Below are 19,026 nucleotides of genomic sequence, written 5' to 3' on the forward strand. Positions count from 1 at the left end.
ACCACAGAATACATATAATTTACTATATAGATATGGAAAATCTAGTTAGCATATAATACTTTGCTCACCATTAACAGCTTATTATGTGAAATGGACATACTGACTTAGAAATCCTAGCTTTTAGTTGGGCACACACCTTTAATCCCAGCACTCAGGAGGCAGAGGTAGGAGGATCTCTGTGAACTGGAGGCCAGCCTGGTCTACAGAGCAAGTTCCAGGACAGTCTAGACTGTTACACAGAGAAACCCCAAAACAAAAAACAGAAAGAAAGAAAGAAAGAAAGAAAGAAAGAAAGAAAGAAAGAAAGAAAGAAAGAAAGAAGAAAGATCTAAGAATCTGACACATTCATCCAAAATTTAAATAATGTACTGAGATTTTTATTTGTTATAATACATTAAATTTCAGAGGTATTTAGAGACCCAAAAGCTAGGATTTCTTTCTTTTTTTTTTTTTTTGCTTTTCTTTTTTTCTTTCTTTTTTTCCCCTTTAACCTACATTTCCACAACAAAATAAAAACACCAGAACATTGGATGTTCCTTTTTTCCCCTTTTATTGAAAATAGATTTTTTTTTCCTCATGTGATATATTCTGATTACAGTTTCCCCTCCCTCTGCTCCTCCTAGGTCCTCCCACCTCCCCTCCACCATAGATCCACTCCCTTTCTGTCTGCCATCAGAAAACAAATGGACTTCTAGGGGATAGTAATAAAATATAGTAAGATAAAAAAAAAAAAAAAAAAAAAAAAAAAAAAAAAACTGAAAAGTTGAAATTAGCCAAAAAAAAAAAAAAAAAAAAAAAAAAGCCCTGAAGGAAAAGAGCTCAAGAGAAGGCACAAGGAACAGAGACCCACTTGTTTGCACACTCAGGAGTCCCATAAAAACCCTAAACTTGAAACCTGAATAGATATGCAAAGAACCTGGTGCAGACTGGTGCAGGCCCTGTGTTTGCTGCTTCAGTCTCTGTGAGTTCACATGAGCTTTGATCGTGTTGATTTAGAAGGCCTTGTTTTCTTGGTGTCATCCACACTTTCTTTTTTCTCTCTCCCTGGTTTATTAAACACAGATTCTTTTCTCATACTATAAATCTGAAGTTTCTCTTCCCTCTACTCTCCTCAGTTCCTCCATGTATAACATTTTTAAAAAGTTCTAGAAGATGTTATGGTAACTAGAACAAGGAAGGATTTTGTAAATACATCACAGCACTCAAAATGTTGACTCAGGTAATGCCATCTTGTCCTGACTCCATGCTGTGTTTACCTGTCAGCTCTCTACCCTCCCAACAGTCATGCCTGCCCTGAAAATGTGTTTGAGATTTGTAACCAAAGTAATTAATATAAACTAAGACAACTGAAGGAGGTGTAAGTCAAGAATAATCACCATGTTATGTCTGAAATTGTAGGGCTCTGGCCTTCCCATTTTGAGTAAGCCGTTGCCTGCTTGCTGACCTTGACCAGAAGTCCTCCCTATGCTAATTCCCTGCCGGTTTCCACCCTCCTGAATGTTTAAGGGAAGTTCCTTGTTTCTGTATCCTGCATATTGGGCATTAACAGCTTAGATGCAAGATTGTAAACATCAGTAGCGAACTTCTGCCCTCTAGGGTTGTCCCATTGTGCTGTACGCCTGTATTTAAGGTTTCCTACCTCTTTCAATAATTGGCATTCGGCATTCTGCTGAGGCAAATGACCTGCTGTCTTTTGTCTCTGTTTTTCCATCCACAGCCCCTCACTCGGACATGGTGAACGGGTGGTGGTAATACGGGCGTTATTGCTACATGAAATAAATACTGTACTCTACCAGGAATGACCATTTTAAGGATCATCTGACTGTCCTCCAATGTTGATGTAAAGTATGGTCTTTAAAGGCAAAACCTACTTTACCCATGAACTTCAGCACCGAGAGACTCTGAGGTGTAATCCCACTTTGGGTTGTCAGATAATAAAGGACTCATACTTTTCATTGGCTTAATCAACATGATTGTCTGTGTCTTTCTTGTATGGATTATTACGCTATACAGAAAAAGCGAGAGAGCTAACTTTAACTATATAAAGACACTTAGAGCTAGTGTGGGAACATGTGCTGTACTCTCAGCTATCCAGGAAGTTGCAGGAGGCTCAGCCTACCTCATGGTATCAACCTCAACAACAAACATAGTGAGGATGTTGTTTCAAAACAGTTTTTAAAATTAATACATCAAAACAAACATATAGAGAAAAATTAAAAACAAACTATGAACAATTTTTTAAAGTTTTATCACAGATATATGATTATTGTGGAGGTTTGAATGAGCAAGTAAGTCTCAGTCATCTGAATACTTGGTTCCCAGTAGCTGGTGCAGTTTGAGGAGGTAAGTAGGTGTGACCTTGCTGGAGGAAGTATGTCATGGGGTGGGCTTCGGGATTTCAGAAGCCAGTGAAATTCCCAGTTAGCTTTCTCTGCTTCCTGCTTGCTGTTCAGGACGTGGCGCTCAGTTGTTGCCATCAGATCGGCCACCTGCTGCTGTGATCCCCACCATGATGCACTTTTATCCCTCTGGAACCATAAGACCCAAGTAAACACTTTCTCCTAGAGAACTTTCTAGAAGACACTTTCTTCTTGGTCATGACATTTTACCACAGAAGTGGAAAAAACCAATATAATAATTATATACTTTCCTTAATATATAAAGAACCTCAGATGAACTAAGGGGGAGAAAACCTCTAATGCAAGAGAAATGATCAACAATATGTAAAAACTATAAACACTATTTATAGTTTGTTGTTGTTGTTGGGTTTTGTGGGGTTTTTTTGTTTGTTTTTGTTTTTGAGACAGGGTTTTTCTGTGTGGCCTTGGCTGTCCTGGAACTTGCTCTGTTGACCAGGCTGGCCTCGAACCCCTGCCTCTGCCTCTGCTTCTGAAGCGTGGGGATTAAAAGCATGCACTACCACTGCCTGGCTACACTATTTATAGAAATTGTCAATTTATAATTTAACCTACCAGATTATTTCTTGACACTCAGCACACAGAGAAGACAGTAGCCGGCCACATGGGAATTATTCTGAGCTAGTGTCCTGTGTGGCAGGCTGGGAAACTTAGAAGAGAGGGTTGAGCCCCACTAATGTCTAAGCAGAAATTGGACTCAGCAAGGAAGACTGAGACACTAACACGTGAGTAGGTACTGGAGACAGCAGCATAGAGAATAATGTATGAAAGAAGCCACTTGGCAGACAGAGACTGGAAACCCTTCCCAACCCAGGCGACAAAAATTAAATCGAATATGCCTGAGAAAATCCTGCATACAAACTCAAATGTGGGAGAGACATGAGGCTCTTGACATCCACTAATCCCCCAACAGTGCCATCAACTGGGAAAGCAAATACTGGGGACTCCAGGGACATTTCTTTCACAAACCACTGCTCTCTGTTGGTGAGAACAGGGTATGGAAATCACCCAGTCTCACTGTGCTGGCATCACTGTGGTTTTAGAGCTACTAGTCTTTCTTTTATGAAGTGGGGTACTCCTGTGTTTTGTGTGTATGTGTTTAGGATTATAGTATCCTGTTGGTAGATTTTTTTCTTTAATGAGAGTGAAGTATCCCTCTATATCTCTTTTGATTAATTTTGATTTGAAGTCTGTTTTGTCAGATGTTGAAATTTTTTTTATTACATTTGTTTCTTAGAGCTGTGTTTCTTAGAGGCAGGAAAAAAATGAATCCTATTTTCTAACCTGATTTTTTGGTCTGTCTTTTTATTGGGGAATTGAGACCATTAACACTCATAGTCCTTGAAAAATCAAGGTTCATTTCTGTAATTTTGAGGTGTTTTCTCATAACTCTTTGTTCCCAGTTGTGGTATTGTTTGTTTCATTTCTGTGACTCTTGGATATGGGTCCTTCTCTTCAAACTGAAGTACTCCTTCTGGCATGCTCTGTAGATCTGGTTTACCTGTTCTTAAGTTTTTATTTCTCCTTCAACTTTCAGACATAGGTTTTGCTGAGTGTGGCCTTTTACAACTTGGAATGAATCTTTTCTGACTCCTCTGGCTTTAAAGGTTTCTGCCAAATAATCAGGTGTTATTCTAAATAGTCCTGCCATTAAAAGTGACTTGAGCTCTCTCCCTAGGTCTTCCAATTCTCTTTCTCTATCCTGTGGTTGTTTTTTTTTTTTTTTCATTTAAATTGACTCACTTTATTTTAGAAAGATACAGTGTGCTTTCTCCAATACTTGATATATATGTTGCTTATACACTAATTCTTTCCACGTAGGCTAGATCTTCAGGCATGCCCTAAATTCATTTTTTTTCTATCCTGTGTTTTTAATATTTTAAATAGAGCATGCCATGGGAGTTTCTTTGTGGTCCTGTTTATTTGGTGTTCTGTAGGCTTCCTGCACATGGATAGGCATCTCTTTCTCTGGGTATGCCTTCATGGTGGTTTTCTTGTCGCTCTTCTGTGCCAATAACCCAGGCAGTTGGCAGGGCTAACAGTCTCTGGCCTTTTCCTGGTGTCTCCAGATTCTCCCACATTCCATTCATATGGAATTGAATGTTTTTAAAGTTTCTTTCTCATTGACCTTTACAGAATGAGCCAATTCCTCAATTTTCTCTTCCATTCTCAACTCTCTGTTTCTGATATGAGCAATTCTCTTGGTAAGGCTTTTCACTCAGTTCTGTAATTGGTTTACTGAGTATTATATTTCCAACACTGTTTCAGTTTGGGTTTTCATTAAAAATTAAAACTTTATTTTCAAGTATTGGATTGACTTATTTCATTTAGCTCTTTGTCATCTTTTTTTTTTTTTTTTTTTTTTTTTTGGTTTTTCGAGACAGGTTTCTCTGTGTAGCTTTGCGCCTTTCCTGGAGCTCACTTGGTAGCCCAGGCTGGCCTCGAACTCACAGAGATCCGCCTGGCTCTGCCTTCCGAGTGCTGGGATTAAAGATGTGCACCACCAACGCCCGGCGCTCTTGGTCATCTCTGAATTGTTTGAGCATGCTTATAATCATTCTTTTGAATTCTTTTTCTGGAAGTTCTTCCATGTCATTTTCATTCTGGTCATTACTGTGGGACATGTATTTTTAGAGGTGACATATTTTTTCATATGGGGTTGTATTTTTAGAAATTATATTTTTTATGTTCTCATTTCCGGTTTGGGATTTGCACAACTTTAGTTTGTTGGTTGAATTTTTATCTTTTTTGTTCAAATGACTTTCTTCTTTTAGCAGTGGTGTTCTCAGTGTTCAGGAGGGGTCTAATTCATATCAGGACCGCTCTGTTTAGGTCAGTTTGCTCTGTTTATCATGGTATTTGAGGCAACAGCTCTATCTTATGTCTTCTGTTCTCTGCTACAGTCTGATGCCTTGTGCACTTTGGTCAAGAAGCCCAAAACAGTTTTTTCCCTGGCAGTGTGGACTGGCCATGGGTCTGCAATTAAAACATCCCAGTCAGACAGCAAACAGGGCTTTGAGTCTCTTTTTCACATTTGGTGGCTTGAGGGTCTCTGGTGGGGAGTGGACTTGCACCTGGTGAGTCCAACAGGGAGTACACTAAAACATAGGGTTGTTTCTCCCCTTGCAAGCAGCTGCAGGGAGTAGTCTGCCCTAATGGAGGGGAGCTGTGGCAGGAAGTGAGGTAGGCTGGGTCCATGCCAAATGTGGAAACTAGGGTGCCCCTGGTAGTGGATGGGCTGGGATCAGGCTGGTCCCAAAGCAAGGGAAAGTACCCAAGAGGAGAATGTGGTGCCTGTCAAGCAGTCACAGTATTTGGTTAACCAGAAAGGAGGAGGCTGAAGAAACAGAGCATAGGTAGCCTGACTGGGTGTGCACTAATTGGGATAGCTAGATTTTGTTCATTGTTTTTACTACTCTTTTGGGGGCCTACCACCCAGCTCCACACAGAGGCTTTTTCTTACTTATAAACACCCAGCCTTAGCTCGGCTTGTTTCTTGCCAGCTTTTCTTAATTTAAATTACTCCATCTACTTTTTGCCTCTGAGCTTTTCCCATTCTCTTACTTCTGTATATCTTACTCTTACTTCATGTCTTGCTGTGCAGCTGGGTGGCTGACTCTTGGAGTCCTCCTCCTTCTCTAGCTACTTCTTCCTTTCCTCCCAGATTCTCCTTCAATATATTCTCTCTGCCTGCCAGCCCAGCCCATCCTTTCTCCTGCCTTGCTATTGGCTGTTCAGTTCTTTATTAGACCATCAGGTGTTTTAGACAGGCACAGTAACACAGCTTCACAGAGTTAAACAAATGCAACATAAACAAAAGGAACACACCTTAAAATAATATTCTACAAAAGCTAGAGAGTCCCTGGTAGCAAGCAGACTAGGATGGGGTGATTCTGAAAGGCAGGAAGACTGACTATTTGAGAGGAAGTTGTGGTCCCTAACAAGTAGGTGTGGGACTTGGGTGATCTAAACCTCATTGAAAGTTCTTGCATCCATGTTAATTAGAGACATTAGCCCATAATTATCTTCTTTCCTGTGAGGTGTTTGTCTGGTTTGGTATTAGAGTGTACTAGCTTTTAAAAACAGAATTTGGAAATGGATTCCCTAAAGCAGTACTAATGTTAATTCTATTTTGAATATGTGGTATAATTTTGTGCTGAATCCATCTGGCCCTGGGCATTTTTTAGTTGGAAGATTTTTAATTACCATTTGTAATCCATTGGGTGTTGTATGTCTATTTAGATTATTGCTTTTCATCTTTATGTAGCTTTGTTATCCCATACATCTCTAGAAATTGATCCATTTCTTATGGATGCTCTGGTTTGGTGGAACAAAGACTTTAAAAGTTTGTCATTAAGACTGAATTTTCAGTGTCTATTGCAACATCTCCCTTTTTATCCCTAATTTTGTTATGTTGGGTTAAAATGTGTTTACAATGGCTATGATACCAGTATATCAAGATGATATTTAAACATTAGTATATCAGGATTGATAAAAAATGACAAATAAAGCCGGGCGGTGGTGGCGCATGCCTTTAATCCCAGCACTCGGGAGGCAGAGGCAGGCGGATCTCTGTGAGTTCGAGGCCAGCCTGGGCTACCAAGTGAGTTCCAGGAAAGGTGCAAAGCTACACAGAGAAACCCTGTCTCGAAAAACCAAAAAAAAAAAAAAAAAAAAAAAAATGACAAATAAGGCATCAAACCCCACCAAAGTATTAACAAGTTGTTTCTTTGTGTGCTACTGTAACAACTCACACTGAAGAAGTCTGAGTGCATAAAACTTTATGATACATGTGTTCACTTGCAATACTCACTTAAAAATTAGCTACACATCCCCAAAATAGTTTAAAATATTTAATTTTTACTAATAATCTCTGATATAAAATATTCTTTAATGTTTTACACATATTGGAAAATAATCAAAATATTTTATGAACAGCGAAATAACATATTAAAGGTAAAATGTTATTATTTCAAATTATTGATATACATATATAATATATACATATATATTAAAATTTCTACATATTCTCCTAATAGGTCCTTTAGGAAGATTCTGACTTCATATATGAGTAAATTTTAGGGAAGAAGTTCTATGAAGTCCAGATTCAGCAGTAGCTGCAAAGAAAAAAAAAGCTCTGTGTCAAAGACTTTAGTGAATTAGCCATGAGTTAGTTTTAAAAAGTTCAAACAAATTTATCAGTGTCACTGAAGAGAAACCTAGTATGTCGCGCTGGTGCAATAGCAGCATGACTGCTGAGGAGTAGCCAGCCAGTTTCTGATGGATCTGAGGCTTGTCCATACAAGGAAATTCAGTGCCTGTACTGTAATCTTGATCAAAAACCACTGCTTGGCGTCTCAGTTCGGCTTACTATTGCTGTGATGAAACACCGTGACCAAAGCAACTCAGGGAGCAAAGAGTTTATTTGGCTTGTGTTTCTATATCACTGTTTACCGCTGAAGGAAGTCAGGGAAGGAACTCAAACAGGGCAGAAACCCAGAGGCAGGAACTGATGCAGAGGCCATGGAGGAGTGCTGCTTACTGGCTTGCTCTTCATGGCTTGCTCAACCTGCTTTCTTATAGAACCTCAGACCACCAGCCAAGGGATAGCAATGCCCAGAATGGATCAGGCCCCCTCCATCAATAGCTAATTAAGAAAATTCCCTACAGGCTTGGATACAGCCCAGCTTACAGAGGGATTTTCTCAATTGATGCTCCCTCCTCTCTGATGACTATGCCTTGTGTCAAGTTGATATAAAACTAGCCAGCAAAGCTACGTAGGTCATAGGCTGGAGGGTAGAACCTACTATTGTTGTTGTGCTAATGCTCATGATGCCTATTACCTCCTAAATAGTTACGTTTATGCCCATAAATAGTTATGCTTATGCCCATAGACCTGCGCTGGTCTCAGCACTCCTCGGAGAAGCTTCTTTCTGCAGGGGGCAGGGGGCACGGGGCAGTGGAGAGATGCAGAAGTGGTCAGAGTGCTGAGAATAAGAGATCGAGTGCTCAGCTCTAAACAGGACAATTCCTCCAGCCAAGACTCGGAACAGTGCAGAAAAGGAGGTGGAAAGAATGTAAGATGACAGGATGGGGAGGAATGGTGTCTCCTGGGCATGAAACAGCCATCATACTCAGGAGCTCACAGCATATGTGGTCTCCTGCACAAGACCTACAGGAGATCAACATCTGACACAGATGAGGCTAAGGCCTACATGAGATCAACATCTGGACAGATGGGGCTGATGACTTCCAGGCTCCACCCCTTACTGAGGAGCTATTCACAGTTGATAGCTGCTGAAGGAAGAACCATTCCTTTGGGGGAATGTGGCCACCAGTAGGATTCTCAGGCTTCAGTGGATGGCTCCACACCCACACACATATGGGCAGCACTAATGAAGTTGGTGAATTATAAAATGAAGAATGAAGAGGGAAGGGGGCATATTAGAGGAAAATATAAGGGGAGTCATTGGAGGAGGAAATGAGGTGTATATATTGTATTTCTTGTATACCCATATGAAATTCTCAAGAATAAAGAAAAATTAAAATATTACAGTGCAAACTACAAATACAATTTGGCAGTAATTGCACACTGAATTAATTGCCAGTGTGACTAACTATCAGTGCATCTGGTCTTCCCAGTCTTTATGTATTCTTCCAGAGCCATTTAATAAGGTGTTGTGACGAGCACAGGTAAGACAGGTGAGGATTATATAGTTTGTTCCTCTGCAACCAAATACTACAATGCCAAGTTTGAACAGGTGAACAGACAATTTCCATGTAGTCACAGATACTTTGACAGGTACAAAGTAGAAAACTACCAAACAAACAGAAGGGACTCTTATGCCTTTTGTGTCAGTATGGCTTTTTGGTGGAGGTGATCAGAGTTGAAATCTGGAGGATAAGAAGAAGGTGAGCACAGAAGAATGAGAAAAGTGCAAACAGTTGAGGAAGAGCAAGTGGGGAATTACAAGCAGTCTGATCTGGCCACAAGGGACAACCAACAGGCAGCGCAGGACTTCTGTGCAGACGTCTGAGGTACTGTTGAGAAGAAAGTTGATTTGGATATTTTTGGTTCATGTTAAGGAAATTTAAGCTTTCCCTGAGGATGGAAAGTAAACAAATAAAGAAGTAAATTCTGGGAGATTTGAAATGGCATTTGTCAAGTGACAATTTATGAAGTATGGGGTTTTTTTTTTTTGTTGTTGTTATAGTTTTGTTTTTTGGCTACATTTTAGTAAATAAACCTTGGTTTCTTAGTCATAAACTGAGAAGATCACCATGCCATTGCATTTTTATTTTTAAATTTTTTTCTTTTTGAGATTATAATCTTATCACTTCCCTCTTCACTTTCCTTTCTCCAAATCCTCTCAGACACTCCAATCACTCTTTTTCAAATTCACATCCTCTTTTTTCATTAATTGTTGTTACATACATACACACATTTATGTATATATTTCTAAATACATAAATGCAACTTGCTTTGTCTGTATACTGTTACTTGTATGTGTGTTTTCAGGGCGCATTTGGTACTGGATGACCAACTGGTGTGCTCTTCCCTGCAGTAGATGTTCATCCTGCTCTCAGAATTCCTTAGCTGCCTATAATCCAGAGGGTCTTCGGGGTGTGCCATTGTCTTTAAGGATAGTTTCACAAGGATGGGAGAAGTGAAGAGAACGGGTGCCAGATAATGAGGTACAGAGGCTTTGAAGAATTTAAAGTGATAGGAAAGGAATAAACGATGAGTACATGTATTTTTTTTATTTTTCATTAAGAATGCTTATGTTTTGCACACCTTTCCCTTTATTTTGTAAGAACAAATAACAATATAGAAACTACCAATGAAAGAGATACTATTAGCTATTAATACTTTATTTCAGGAATTAGTTAATTAACCCTAATTTAATGAATAAAGTTTGACACCTACCTTGTCTTAGTTCTCTAGTTACACTTTGTTCCCACTCCTGCAGCACCTGAAATCAGTCGAATGTTATTTATAATATTTAAATTAAATAAGAGACATTATGATGGAGATTATATATCTTTATAATGTGGCCTTTAAGCATTGTGGTAACACATGCCTGCAATCCCTACTTACAGGACGCTAATATAAGAGAAAACCATGAATCCCAGGCCAACCTGCGATCATAGTGATACAAAGGTCAATTGGATTACACAGCAAGGCTTTGTCTTTAAAAAATTAACTACGCATGCAGCTACTCATTCATTTATTTTAAAATGTTTATAAAAACAAAAGGAAAACATTACCCTTAATTAAGACTTTTAGGGGGATATTCAGCTAGAGGATTTCTTTAAAGTTTAAACTTTAAACTGAAGTTCCACTGTGTCCTGAGTAAAGTAATAGGGACTACATTCATACTTGTTGTGTTTCTAATAAACGTGTAATCCTTACTTACTCTTCATCTTACTCTTCATCTAGTTCATATCCACATTTCAGAAAACTTGGGTTTTTAATACGAAGGTTAAACAAATCAACTCATATTTTAGGCTGATTACATTACTTTGTGACTCTTACCAAAATGCTACTCTTTATAAAAAAGAATATCTGCTTAACCCTTTTGTTGTTGTTGTTGTTGTTTTTACTTTAGTGCTTTTTCCCTTAAAAAGAACTTTACATTTCTTACCATTAGAAAATTAAAAACTGAAGCTATTTGGGTAAGATGAGGAATTAGACGCTACCTCCTTGTGATGCAGAGAATGAAGAGTCAGAGGAGCAGGAAATAGACTATTCCAGAGACAACAAGATTGTCAAAGCATTGGAAACCACAGAAAATACTCTTGAAAATTGTAGAGAAGCAAAAAGGTGTCAGGGACAAAGGAGTCATGATCCCACACCTCTCAATTTTTAGGAAGAGGAGGACTTTTTTTTTTTTAAAAGGTAGACTATGTGGCCCTGGAGAAAAGAGCCCAGCTGCCCAATGCACATGACAAGTCATGTTTCCTGAAAGCTTTGAGTTTCAGAGAGACAGTCATTCTTCATATATGTCTTCAACTGTAGAGAACAGTCTATTTGTCATTCCCCAAGTCTCAGAGAGCTGTGGTAGGTCATCATCTTGAGATAGAATCTCATTTTTTAACACTGAAATTTCCTGGGGTCCTTGTATAAGGGTACAATTGCATGTGCAGAATCCTGGAGCCAACTTAACACAGCCAAAATGTAAGACACAGAGGCAGGAGGGAATCATGGAGAAAAGTTGGGCAACAACTATAACTTCATGTTTAGCTGTTTGCAAAAACTCTGCCTCTCTGCTCAACACTATGTAATAAACATGCTGAGCTTCCAGAGTGCTGCAATTTATCCATTAGCCAAGTCTACCCCATTCCAGCTATTTCTGTCTGTCTGGGTGTTCACTTGTTTCTCTTTTCTTCATTTCCTATCTTTCAGGTCAAGTACCTGGAGCCTAAACAAGGATTCAACAGTCTTGGCTCAACAGCAGTGTTTAATGCTGAGTGGGGTCTGAGAGCTGGAGAGTAGTGCTTTTATGCATATCTCAAAGTTTTGCTTGATGCTCCTGCTCCCAGTGCTTTTGAGACAACCCTGATACCATCTCCACCAGCTAGAATACAAGCCATCCTAGCAAACATGAACCAGGGAATCTCAGAAGAATGAGAGACTTACTCAGCCCCCAAAAGTGATGTGGTCAACAGAGGCTTTTGGAAAGCACAGAAGTTCATAAAAGAAAGGCAGGTCTGATGGATGTCTGACACTTGATAATTTGGGGTGAGCATAAGCATAAATGTGAGAAAATATAAGAATCTTCAGTTTCAAGCTCGCTCCACACCTCAAGTTTGGAAGACTTAAGTTTTAGAGGTCTCTAATGTTCCAAGTGTACATTTAGAAATGACTAGGGACTTCTAAGAGGAAACATATAAGCAATGGGATGAAGTAAGGAAATCAAGATGTAGAAAAGAAAATAACAAAGTAAAAAAGACAGTAACATGGTTGAAAAACTCATCAAGGAAACATATTTTCAAAAATTATGTAAATGAGAAGTTCAATTAATCAAAAAATAAACACAGTAAATAATTGCTAGTTAATAGCCAATGGAGTAGGAAATTAACATAAAAAGTTATTTCAAGACAAACACAAATTAAGGTGATTCATGACCACCAAGCCACTACTGCAGAAGATATTTAAAGAAATTTTAGACACAGAGGTGTAGCTGATGTATTCTTGTGTCCACCCGGCTCCTCCCATTTCTACTAATCTATAAGTTGCCACATGGTTTGTAGTTTACCGGTACATTTCATCTTGCTTCTCATGGCGGCAGCGGCTGGCAGCATCTCCTGACTCAGTCTTCCACTTCCCAGCATTCTCCTCTCTGCTTATCCCGCCTATACTATACTTCCTACCTGGCTACTGGCCAATCAATGTTTTATTTATCAATCAATCAGAGCAACACATTCACAGCATACAGAAAGACATCCCTAGCACTTCCTCTTTTCTTTTTTTCAAAAAGGAAGTTTTTAACTTTAACATAGTAAAATTACATATAACAAAATAATTATCAAGCAAGAATTACAGTTAGAATATCTAGTCTATTTATAATATTTAGTCTATTTGTATTTGGCAAAATTAAAGAAGATATCCTATCTATCTTGTATTTGTGAGTCTAAGGTTTTATATCTAACTTATCTTTTATCATAACTAAGGAAATTATATCTAGCCTTCAATTACATCAAAGACCTCAGAAGGATATAATACTAACTAAGTAAACAAGAAGTGCATTGTAAGCAACTCCCAAAAAAATTTAGAATGACAGAGACAGCTGGCTGCCTGGATAGTCACCCAAAGTTCCTCTGTAAAGTTGGGGCATCCATCTTCAGCCCACAGGCCTAGAGTCTCTCAGTCGTTCTCTCTGTGTCCTGTAGAATATCTGGCAGTTTCTTTTGTGAAGCAGGAACATGAAGGACCATTTTGTCTTGGAAAGTTCAGTGGTCACCTTCCTATGGGTCCTGTATGTCCAGGTGATGTAGCATTTTTTCAAGCAGTCCAGGCAAGTACAGTTTCTTGCCCAAATGGCTATTTTTGCCAAAAAGAAGATAAATTCATATAGACTGTCTTTGATGTCCATCATCTTCCTTGACGTATTTGGTCCTTCCAGGAGCAGATGAGTCTCATTGTCCAAAAAAGTCTAAGTTCTTAAGACATTTCAAATGCCATATTCTGTAGGTCTTTGAAGTGTTTGAAGATTACCTATCTATCTGAAATATATCTATGTATACCTAGAAAACTTAACAAACATGACTACAAGTTTGACTATAATAGAAGACTAATTATTAATCGGTATTTCTTAATTATCCATTACAATCTAAATGAGTTACATAAACATAATACTTCAAACGAGAGTAGAAATATATATATACACACACAGTATAACAAAATTAAGTTTAAACTTGTATCAATAAACTAAAATCCATAGCAATGTAAAACATTTCTAAACACAAAGAGGGGAAAAAGAGTGTCTTGATTATAAAGAGTACAAGAAAGTATAAATTTCACAAGAATAGATTAATGTTCTATTGCTATGAAGAGATGCCATGACCAAGGAGACTATTATAAAAGAGAGCATTTAATTAGGGGCTTTTTTACAGTTTCAGAGGTTTAGTCTATTATTATTATGTTGGGAGCATGGTTGCATGCAGGCATGTGTTGAAGCAATAGCTGAGAGCTATATCTTGATCCATAGGCAGAGGGGGGGACTGGACCTGGTGTGAGCTTTTGGAACTTCAAAGCCCACCCCAGTGACACACTTCCTCCAACAACATCACACCCCCTAATCCTTATTATCCTTTCAAATAGTGCCACTTCCTGGTGACTAAGCATTCAAATATATGAATTTATGAGGGCATTCTTATTCAAACCATCACATTCCACTTCCTGGCCTCCAGAATCTTGTAGCCATATCATAATGCAAAAATGCATTTAGCCCAACTTCAAAAGTCCCCATAGTCTTTCACAGTCTCAGTACTGTTTACAAGTCCAAGCTCTGTTTGGAGACTCATGGCAATCTCTTAACTGTAAACTCCTGTAAAATCAAAATCAAAATGCAGATCACATACTTCCAACATACAATGGCACAGGATATACATTAACATTCTAAATGAGAGGAAAGGGAGTATAGTGGAGAAATACTGGGTCAAAACAAGACCTAAAACAAGCTGGGCAAATGCCACACTCTGTATGTCCATGTCTGATGTCAAAATGTTCTTCAGATCTTCAACACCTCTCAGCTTCGTTGACTACAGCATACTTCTCTCTGTTGGGCTGTTTCCACACCAGGTCTGCAGATTTCCTTGACAATATCCCATGATGCTGGCATCTTCAATATCTTGGTGTCTCCAGTACAGTCCAGGCTTCACCGTCAGCTTCACACAGCAGCCTCAACTGAGTCTTCATGTAGGGACATCCCTGATACACACCTGGCCTCATTGGCTTTGCTTAGTTGTGGAGGAAGATTCCAAAACCCCTTTGTTATCCTTGACTCTAAAGCCAGAACCACATGGACAAAGCTACCAAGTTCTGCTGCTTGCTGGGACTAGAACATGGCTCATTTGTTCAAATAAATTTTCAACAACTTTCTGTAGTTGATGGTTTCATTAACTGCTTAAGATTTTCTTTAGTTCTTTTTCACAAGTTTGAAGCTTATCTGGTGGGGTCTTATCTTGAGATTACCACTCCCTTTATTCCATTTTAATATCAGGCTTTTCCTTAGACTGTTTAGCTCCTTGAACACAAGACTTAGCTCATTTTCTGGTGCCCCTTTCCTTTTCAAACTTTACATTTTGTATTTTTCCTTGCTTAGCTTGCTCCTTTTCATTATAGATTTGCCATAGAGTGACTGCTAGGAACCATGTGACACGGTCAATACTAGGCTGTCTTGAAATCTCCTCTGCCAATGCCATTGATCCAAAACTCTCCAATTTAGCTTCCAACAGATTTTCAGGACAAGAGCAGAAAGCAGCCACATTCTTCGCCAAACACTGAGATCACAGTCTCCATGTCACTTAATAATATCCTTCCCTTCTGAAACTTCTTAACCTGGGCTCCTACTATACAAATCACCTTCAGCACTGTCTTCCATGCTCCCACTAGAACGACACAGTAAGCCCCTGCTTTTCTAGTCCAAATTCCTAAAAATCTTCCATATTTCTCTAATACATAGCATGGCCAGGCCTATCAGAGCAACACCCCCATTCCTGGTACCAACTTCTATCTTAGTCAGTGTTCTATTGCTGTGAAGAGACACCATGGCAACTCTTAGAAAAGAAAGCATTTAATTGGGGGCTTTCTTCTTCTTTTTTTTTTTTTTGGTTTTTCGAGACAGGGTTTCTCTGTGTAGCTTTGCGCCTTTCCTGGAACTCACTTGGTAGCCCAGGCTGGCCTTGAACTCACAGAGATCCGCCTGCTCTGCCTCCCGAGTGCTGGGATTAAAGGCGTGCGCCACCACAGCCCGGCCAATTGGGGGCTTTCTTACAGTTCAGGGATTTAGTCCATTATCATCACAGGGAACTTTGTGGAATGTAGGTAAGTACTAAGCGGTAACTGAGAGATATATTCTGATCCATATGGAGAGAGAGTGACAGAGACAGAGACAGAGACAGAGGCTGGGCCTGGTATGGACTTTTGAAACCTAAAATCCCACCTCCAGTGACACATTTCCTCTAACAAGGTCACATCTCCTAATCATTCCAAAAGTACCACTCCTTAGTAACTAAGTGTTCAAATATATGAGCCTATGGGGGCCATTCTCATTCAAACTACCATATATATTAAGCCAGAAACCTCTTGGTAGCAATATGGGACTGACCAACCACAACAAATCCTGAACCAACAAACAAACAACTTATGAAAGTTATTATGAAACAACAATATTACAGGAATCAGAAAAGTCTCTTTTCAATAATAATTCTGAGTGTAAATGGTTTCCCCCCCAAAGACAGGGTTCCTCTGTGTACTTTTGGTGCCTGTTTTGGATCTCACTTTGTAGACTAGGCTGGACTCGAACTCACAAAGATTCACCTGGCTGTACCTCCCAAGTGCTGGGATTAAAGGTGTGTGCCACCATCACATGGCATGTAAATGGTCTTAACCAACCAATTAGATACAGAGTTTGATTGGTTTAAAAAACTAACTATTGTCTACAAGAAAAACACCTTTCTGGCAAAGACAAACTGACAGTGGTTATGACAGCATACACAAGACTGGGGGACACTCCAGCCACAAGAAATATCATGGCAATGGGAGAGGGACATGAAGTTCTACCTCTAGCTGTTGTAGAATATTATTTTAAGGTATGTTACTTTTGTTATGTTGCATTTGTTTAGCTCTGTGAAGCTGCGTTACTGTACCTGTGTAAAACACCTGATGGTCTAATAAAGAGCTGAATGGCCAATAGCAAGGCAGGAGAAAGGATAGAAGAGAGAATATATAGAAGGAGAAATCTGGGAGGGGAGAGCTAAGATGTAGCAGCCAGAGGAGGAGGATTCCAGGGACCAGCCACCCAGCTACACAGCAGGCCACGAAGTAAGAGTAAGATTTACAGAAGTTAGAGAAAAGGAAAAGCCCAGAGGTAAAAGATAGATGGGTTAAGTTAAGGAAAGCTGGCTAGAAACTAAGCCAAGCTAAGGCCAGGCATTGATAATTAAGAATAAGTCTCCGTGTGTTTATTTGGGAGCTAGGTGGCACCCCCCCCCCCCAAAGACCAACAGCAACATCTATCAGAGAAACTATTGCAGTTGATAATTGCTGAGAGAGAGTCAGTTTTCTTTAAGACTATTGCCCCTGATACATTCACCACACTACACATTCATGAGTACCTGGGCATTGAAATCAGACTTGATGGCTGATAAAAGGGGAGGAGCATACAAAGCTGAGTGGGCAAGGAAGGTGACGGTAGAGAGTTTACAGTGAAACACTTAAAGTCGCAAAGAATTAAGGAAGGCAATAGGAAACGAAAGATGTCACAGGGCTTACAGGTCACCAGAATTAATATTGTGAATTCGGCCATGTTATGGAAAGCAAACCATGAGTCAATGCAATTCCATTAAAATTCTAATGATATTTTTCACATAACAAAGGAAAAAAAAAGCCTGAAACTAACATAGAAGCAGAAAGTAAAATCATTTACAAGGAAAGCCAAAGCATTTCAAAACAAACCTTCAGTGTTTGGCTATCATATTCATTTTCTAAACCAGCGATCTAGTAATCTTAAAAAGAAGGTGAAAATATCTACCTGTTAGTTACATCTGAAAACTCAAGTTAACAAATGAGTGCTGTTTGTGAATGAGAACTTCTGAGCTTTTGAAAATGATCAAATTTCTGTTTTCTTTCTTCTTGAGCGTACATTGTGGTGTTCACTCAATATGCACAAGCCAACTAAATAACTTAGTAGTATCTGAAATGGAAAAGAACTATGCCAGGGATGGCTCTAAAGGAAAGTAAGAAGATAAAACCGACCTTAGTCTTGCAGTTTTCCGTGGTCTCAATTGAATGCCAGAGGTTTGAGGTAGGAACCATTACATTTTCTCCAGAGAAAGTTCTTGGAATGAACAATCTATTACTAAGGTCTCTAGGACAAGTGGACTCCAGGACAGATCTTGTGTCAATGGTGCTGTGTTGTGAAGCCCTGTTCTGTTTTCTCTCCAGGAGAAGTTTGGTCTTGACCTCCGCTAGCTTTTCATCTGTTCTATGAAGAGTGCAAAGACAAATTATTCACACCTCACTTTCCTAAGTGGATCCTAAGTAATCCACATTTTAAAGTGGTTAATGAAATTCCTCAGTAAGCAGTATCTTAGTACCTAAACTGTGTCAGAGCATATACACTGTATCTAAATACAGGGTTTGAACTGCTCTAAAGAAGCATATGTATTTCTAGGGGAATTTCTAATTAGCAGACAATTCAAACAGTGTAGAAGAGAGAGACGTCTATTGATGATTCATGGCCCAATGGGTGAGACTGCAGATCTGGAAAAGCCCTATGCACAGGATTCATGATGTCACTAGAAATACATGAATATTTAACAGCAAAATGATGAGTAAGTTAGTTTGCCTGGCTTTAGTCATCAATCTACTTTGTGAGAATGTTGAAGGTAAGAGAGAGAAAGTCAGAAATGCATGTATTTAGTAAATCAACATAAAGATTTAAAAACCATCCCTTCAAAGGCATTTTTCTTTTACCATATGCACATTGGAAGTGTGTGGCAGTGAAAAACAACTCAGAGGAACAACTTCTAGAAGAGAAGAGATGGCTGAGACAGAGACCGTGCACTGCTCAGGCACCTCAAAGGACAAAGCAGCCATCACACTTACCAAGACCTTAGAGGTGGACTCTGCCCTTTTTATCTCCACTCAGCCCTACACTCAATCAGAAATTACATCTTCTCACTTTCCAAATTATACGTTTCTTAATGTTTTCCTGTGACAAACTATGCTTTTGGGTACAATAGAAAACTCTAAAAGACAATATGTATCTAGGACCCTCGAGTGGAAATAGCAAAAAACCTAATCAAGGAAAGTTCATTTCCCAGAGACTAGGATGTGCCCAGTGCAACAGTAATAGTATGCCATGACCCATGGGCTTAAGCT

The 19,026-nt window shown here is 39.2% G+C and overlaps 1 protein-coding gene across 2 annotated transcripts in view; it reads right to left on the reverse strand.

Annotated features, from left to right (window-relative positions):
- Positions 1 to 7,359: 7,359 nt before the first annotated feature.
- LOC114684068 (ankyrin repeat domain-containing protein 26-like) overlaps positions 7,360 to 19,026 on the reverse strand; it is a 32,399-nt gene continuing 20,732 nt past the window's right edge. For both annotated transcript variants that reach the window (XM_037206543.1, XM_037206542.1), the window contains 3 exons: positions 17,899 to 18,127; positions 10,345 to 10,390; positions 7,360 to 7,534 (listed from right to left, as the gene is read on the reverse strand). In XM_037206543.1, coding sequence (XP_037062438.1) covers positions 7,479 to 7,534; positions 10,345 to 10,390; positions 17,899 to 18,127 — 331 coding nt within the window. In that variant the 3' untranslated portion in view covers positions 7,360 to 7,478. The remainder of the gene's footprint in view (positions 7,535 to 10,344; positions 10,391 to 17,898; positions 18,128 to 19,026) is intronic.

The sequence above is a fragment of the Peromyscus leucopus genome, chromosome 6 (assembly GCF_004664715.2).
Source record: "Peromyscus leucopus breed LL Stock chromosome 6, UCI_PerLeu_2.1, whole genome shotgun sequence".
NCBI classification, from domain to species: Eukaryota; Metazoa; Chordata; class Mammalia; order Rodentia; family Cricetidae; genus Peromyscus; species Peromyscus leucopus.